At 50.3% G+C, this 6071-nt stretch overlaps 1 protein-coding gene across 1 annotated transcript; it reads left to right on the top strand.

The window, feature by feature from the left end:
• Positions 1–894: 894 nt before the first annotated feature.
• On the top strand, positions 895–5055 carry LOC119366897 (probable glutathione S-transferase GSTF1). Its single transcript, XM_037632583.1, has 4 exons — positions 895–1144; positions 1298–1346; positions 1475–1692; positions 4648–5055. Exons 1-4 carry the CDS (start codon positions 992–994, stop codon positions 4909–4911), a joined length of 684 nt encoding a protein of 227 aa, XP_037488480.1. The 5' UTR covers positions 895–991; the 3' UTR covers positions 4912–5055.
• Positions 5056–6071: the final 1016 nt, after the last annotated feature.

Below are 6071 nucleotides of genomic sequence, written 5' to 3'. Positions count from 1 at the left end.
TATTTTACTAAAAAGTCAAAATAGGTAAGAACTATTTTGACAAAACACTTGACTTACTTTTGCACTAGTATATAAATTTTCACGGAAAAAAACAAAAGTTGACCTTACAGCAAAAAAGAGACAAAGTTTATTTGCTATTATAGGTCACTATTCACACTACTTTAGCCAAAAATTTATCTTTTTTGAAAAGAAGTCAATGCGATATTTTCTTTTTGTGGATTTTTTTCTCACGAGTACAATATAAGGTCAAGTTTATTTTAAAAATATTTTCAGAAATTTTTGACTTTTTGTTGAATTACTATTTTTTTTCATATAAGGTGTAGATGTCTACATAGACCATAAATCCTCCTCCGGTCTATTACACCCTATTTGCACTAGGCCCTTCAAGATGCTATTGCCGGCCTTTATCCCCGTAAGTGTGTTCTCATACAAGTCTAGTTGTTGTAGGTTCAAATTGCCACCCAAATTTGTCGGATTTATTTAAATATCTATCAAATTTGTTTGGATGGCCGCAGGACATATGTGTATAGCTTCGGATGGCCGGCTTCCGTATTAGTGTTCGTGGATTTGTCCCTCTGTCTATGGACGAATGCGGTGTCTGGTTTGTGGGTCAGCGCTAGAGATGCCCTCGAAAGGGTGAGGGAGAAGAAGACTCTAGGAAGCGGGACCCACGCCCAGCAAAGGAGATATAGTCTTGACTCTTGAATAGGGTGTGCCTATGACAGTGGGGCCTATGCAAGCTGGGTGGTCGTTGCTAATGGGCGCCGTGCGCTGTGGACTGGTCATGCTGTATGAGAAATCTGATTAGCTCTCCTCCCTTCCTCTGCATCCCCACCCACCTACCGTTCTCCTTCCTCACCTCTGACCTCGTCTCTCAGCTGCTCCCAGTTCCGCTCCTGTACAGTCCGATACTTATAGGCATCAGAAACAGAGCTGCTTTCAAAAAAAAAAAAACAGAGCCAGCTAAATTACCGCAGAGAGAGAGCCAGACATGGGCGGTGCCGTGAAGGTGTACGGGGTGGGGGCGTCTCCGTTCGTGGCGACGGTGCTCTTGTGCCTGGAGGAGACGGGCGCAGACTACGAGCTCGTCCCCCTCGACATGGCGGCGCGTGAGCAGAGGGCCGAGCCACACCTCTCCCGAAACGTACGTCGGTTCTGCTGAGCTCAACCATCAACCACAGCACTCTACCTTCTTAATCCCATTTTCCCGTGACAAGTGTTATTAGTCAGGTGCTCTAATCTTCTGTCTCATTCCATTTTTCCATGTTAAGTTTTCTTGTATGCTTCAATCTTGCAGCCTTTCGGGAAGATCCCAGTGTTAGAGGACGGAGAGCTGACTCTCTTCGGTATGAAATTCTCACGCTCATCACAAATCAGACCATAGCATCTTAATCAAAACCTCACTTTTACAAAAGATGATTAGATTTTTCTTTTGCCCTATCAATTAATCCGCACGTCGGTAATACGATCTCAGAATCGCGCGCGATTTCTCGGTACGTGCTCCGCAAGTACGGAGGCACCAACCCCACCACCGATCTTCTAAGGGAATCCAGCCTCGAGGAATCAGCCATGGTGGACGTGTGGACGGAGGTGGAGGCCCACCAGTACCAGCCGGCCATCGAACACATCGTCCAGCAGTGCGTCATCCTGCCGTTCATCGGCGGCGCGCGAGACCAGGCCGTTGTCGACGATGCAAGACAATAAGTTTTGTGAACCAGCACAACCTTCTAGGGGTGGCTTATCTCATTATATATAATAGTTGTGTTACAATACGTACATAGGTACAGAAGTTATACATAGTCTAACACCCTCCCTCAATCTTAACCACTTTCTAAAAAAATGAGAAGGGTAAGATTGCGCCTACAAGCCTCAAACTGTGGCAGTGGTAAAGGCTTAGTGAAGATGTCTGCAAGTTGATCCTTAGACGAGATAAACTTGATCTGGAGTTGCTTCTGTGATACACGTTCCCGTACAAAGTGATAGTCAACTTCAATGTGTTTCGTTCGGGCATAAAATACTGGATTTGCAGAAAGGTATGTAGCACCGATGTTATCACACCAAAGAATAGGAGGCTGTGGTTGAGACAAACCCAACTCCTGAAGCAAGGACTGCACCCAAATAATCTCTGCAGTAGCATTAGCCACAGCCTTGTACTCAGCTTCAGTACTGCTACGTGACACAGTAGCCTGTTTCCGAGCACTCCAGGCGATCAAATTAGAGCCAAAGAATACTGCATAACCCCCCGTGGATCGCCTGTCATCTGGGCTACCAGCCCAATCTGCATCAGAGAAGGCCGAAAGGACCCGAGAGGAAGTCGGCCGAATATGCATATCAAAAGTCAGAGTGAACTGAACATAACGAAGAATGCGTTTAACAGCAGCCCAATGAGTATCTCTGGGAGCCTGAAGATACTGACAAACCCTGTTAACAGCATAAGAGATATCTGGTCTCGTGATCGTCAAGTACTGAAGTCCACCAACAATGCTTCTGTACTCTGTGGCATCCGCAGGAGACAAAAGCTCACCATCAACAGCTGTTATCTTGTCGGTAGACGACATGGGTGTGGTGGTCGGTTTGCACTTCAGCATGCCGGCTTTTTGTAACAACTCCAAGGAGTACTTCTTCTGCGTAAGGACAAGACCAGTAGCACGAGAAATGACCTCAACTCCAAAAAAGTAGTGAAGCTTCCCAAGATCTTTGACCGCAAAATCAGCACCAAGAGAGCAGACAAGAGCATCAGCAGCATACTGAGAAGAGCTGACAAGGATAATATCATCGACATATACCAAAAGATACATAGTGACTTCTGGCTTCTGTAGAAGAAATAATGAAGTGTCAGCAGTGGACGGCACAAAGCCATGAGCACGAAGGGCAGAGGCAAGGCAGGCATGCCAGGCACGAGGAGCTTGCTTCAAACCATATAGTGCTTTGGAAAGACGACAGATATAGTCAGGACGATCAGGATCAGAGAAACCAGGCGGCTGTTTCATATAAACCTCTTCCTCCAAAAATCCATGTAGAAAGGCATTCTGCACATCAAGTTGACGAAGTGACCAACCACGAGAAACAGCAATGGAGAGAAGAAGCCGAATAGTGGTAGGCTTGACGACAGGACTGAAGGTGTCCTCATAGTCAAGACCATGACGCTGCCGAAAACCGCGAGCAACAAGTCGCGCTTTGTAACGCTCAATAGATCCATCTGAATGCTTCTTCACTTTGAATACCCATTTTGAGTCAATAACATTTACCCGTGGTGGTGGAGGAACGAGAGTCCATGTCTTGTTACGAAGAAGAGCATGAAACTCCTGCTCCATAGCCTCTCGCCAATGTGGAATGCGCAGGTCAGCCTGATATGAGCGAGGCTCAGAAGATGGATCCGCAACAGCAGCAGCCAAACAAGCAGCCAACCAAGCAACCGTACCATTCGTACGCTCCTTAGGTTTGAAAATGCCACTGCGACTGCGTGTATGTGGTCGAGACACAGGAACCACCGAGGTCGACGGAGCAGCCTGCAACGGGCTGGAGGACGGCGACGTTGATGAGTCAGCCGGTGACGAGGAGCCAGGCACGGTAGCCTCGGACTCAGTCGGCGAAGAAGGCCGGCCCACCGGCGAAACCGGCAGAGCAGAAGAAGCAGCTGGCGACTCCGGCATCCCAGACCGGGCCGATGGCGAGCTCGGCATAGTGGGCCGTGGCGCGGCCGGTGTCGCGGGCCGATCCGCTGATGAAGGCGACGTGAGGACCCGAGCCGCGGGCGAAGACGGCGTGACGGGCCGAGCCACGGGCGACTCGGCGGCCGCTGGTGAAAAAGGCCGAGCCGCTGGAGACTCGGCGATCACTGGCGTAGCAGACCGAGCAGTGGAGATGCTCGGCGCGACGGGCTCGTCGGGTGACCATGCATGGGCACGCGAATCGATGCCATGCAACATAGGGCGATCGACGTGCCCACCAGAAGACGACGACGATGATGGTGAATCCTCCAACAGCTCCAAACGAGCTCCACGTCCGGTTCCTGCACCATGGTTAGGTAACAGCAAAGGAGAGTATGCAACATCATCAAATTGGTCAGAAGCAACAGAGGATGAATGCAGGGATGGTGGTTCCACAGTGGACACAGGAAGGTTGGCAAAGGGAAAAACATGCTAATCAAACACGACGTCCCGAGATATATAGACACGATTAGTGGGAACATGAAGACATTTGTAACCTTTATGAAGAGAGCTATAGCCAAGGAAAACACACTTCTTAGAACGAAACTCAAGCTTGCGCTTGTTATATGGACGAAGATGCGGCCAGCAAGCACACCCAAATACCTTGAGAAAGGTATAATCAGGTTGTTCATTAAGGAGAACCTCAATGGGAGTCTTCATGTTTAAAACACGAGTAGGAGTACGGTTGATGAGAAAGCATGCAGTGGTGAAAGCATCACTCCAAAACCGAAACGGAACAGATGCATGGGCCAAAAGAGTAAGACCAGCTTCAACAATATGACGATGCTTACGTTCGACTGAACCATTCTGCTGATGTGTAAGTGGACATGCTAAACGATGAGCTATCCCAAGCGACTGAAAGAAGGAGTTGAGTACAATATGACGTAGGTACAATACGTACATAGGTACAAAAGTTATACATAGTCTAACAGACGAGAACGTGGGGAAGCTGAAGAAGGTCCTGGACGTGCATGAGGCGCGGCTGTCGACGCACGCGTACCTCGCCGGAGATTTCTTCAGCCTCGCCGACCTCGTCCACTTCGGTATCACCTACTACCTGGTGGCCGGAACCGAGTACGCCACGTTGCTGGAGTCGCGCGCGAACGTGTGGGCGTGGTGCGGGCGGATCATGGCCAGGCCGTCGGTCAAGAAGGTGGCGCCGTTAATCCAGCTCTGGTTGAAGCCATCTTCGTCTGCTTAAATTCAATATCGTAAATTCGTATGTGTATCTTCATTGATTAATCTGCTGCGACTAGCTACCTCAAATTCAGGATACCTTCGCTCTTACGAAGGAACATTCTGTTTCCACATTCCTAATCGCAAGTACAATAAGTCTAATCGAGCAGCCACCTGGCCTGCCCTGCTCCCTCTTGATCCATAACCAGAGAGCCGCCACCGCCTCTCTCCTCGACCGCCCGATCCGATCTAGGGCTTTGGACCGCCGGCGCCGCCTCTTTCCTCACCGCCGCCATAGCTCCGCGGGGCAAAGCCCAGACAGGGGATGACGGCGGTGGCGGGGTCTTCGTCCATCCCTGCTTCGGGTTGCGGTTGCGGTGGAATGCGCGGGTGTCCTAGACGCGTGCGTCGTTCGGCGTTAGCGGCGCAACAGTGAGGGTCCCTCCGCTGTCGATGGCTCACCCAGCCTGGGTGACGGTTTCGGGCAGTGGTGTGCCTCTGGTCGTGCGGTTTTCCGGTAGCAGATGTCACCCATGGACGTGCTGGATGATGGAGAAGGTCGATCTAGTGGTCCAGTCGGGGATGGGCGTGAATTTGCCAGCGAAAGCTTGGTTCGGTCTTGACCAGAACCGTCAAAGTCGGTGCACGTGGGAGTCATTATCTCGTTGGAGACGTTGTAGGCAAGGTTCCTGCGTTGTCAACCCATGGGGGCTTCATCTTTAAGGTTGTACATCGATTGGAGGGATAATGTTTGGCTTGGCTAAGCCCATGTCTTGTGCAGTGACCAAGGTGGAGCACTGTGCCACCTACATTATTAATGACGGCGAGTCTTGGCGGCAAGGTGCACCGGGGTCTCGATGCCGGATATCGTTTGGTGGGCGTGCATAGGAGGCTAGCGTTGTCCGACGTCGTGGTGGTGTCGGCAGAAGGGTCTGACAGGATCAGTGCATTGATTTCTACTGAAGATGAAACCGTGGAAGAAGGCAATGACAAATTCTACAACATGCGCATGCGGTGCACGCTGAGGGTCTACTAGCGGTTGGTGCTCCCAGCTAGTCAGCAGGCGGCTTGGTGAGGCCATCGAATTTCTTTACGTGTGCGTGAGGTCATGGCACATAATGAATTTTATAAGGGCATCTTCAAGTCGGACCCGTAAACCTTCCGCAACCGTCCAGACCATGTTGC

Source organism: Triticum dicoccoides, chromosome 1A (genome assembly GCF_002162155.2).
Source record: "Triticum dicoccoides isolate Atlit2015 ecotype Zavitan chromosome 1A, WEW_v2.0, whole genome shotgun sequence".
Classification (NCBI taxonomy): domain Eukaryota; kingdom Viridiplantae; phylum Streptophyta; class Magnoliopsida; order Poales; family Poaceae; genus Triticum; species Triticum dicoccoides.
Note: the sequence above shows the minus strand (reverse complement) of the source record. Positions and strands in the feature narration are given on the sequence as shown.

What these genes read in the sequence shown, in the direction of transcription:
- LOC119366897 (XM_037632583.1), top strand. Translation starts at nt 992, where the DNA reads ATGGGCGGTGCCGTGAAGGTGTACGGGGTGGGGGCGTCTCCGTTCGTG. An exon ending in CGGAGAGCTGACTCTCTTCG is followed by an intron (nt 1,347 to 1,474) that starts GTATGAAATTCT and finishes ATACGATCTCAG; the next exon opens with AATCGCGCGCGATTTCTCGG. An exon ending in ACCAGGCCGTTGTCGACGAT is followed by an intron (nt 1,693 to 4,647) that starts GCAAGACAATAA and finishes CTAACAGACGAG; the next exon opens with AACGTGGGGAAGCTGAAGAA.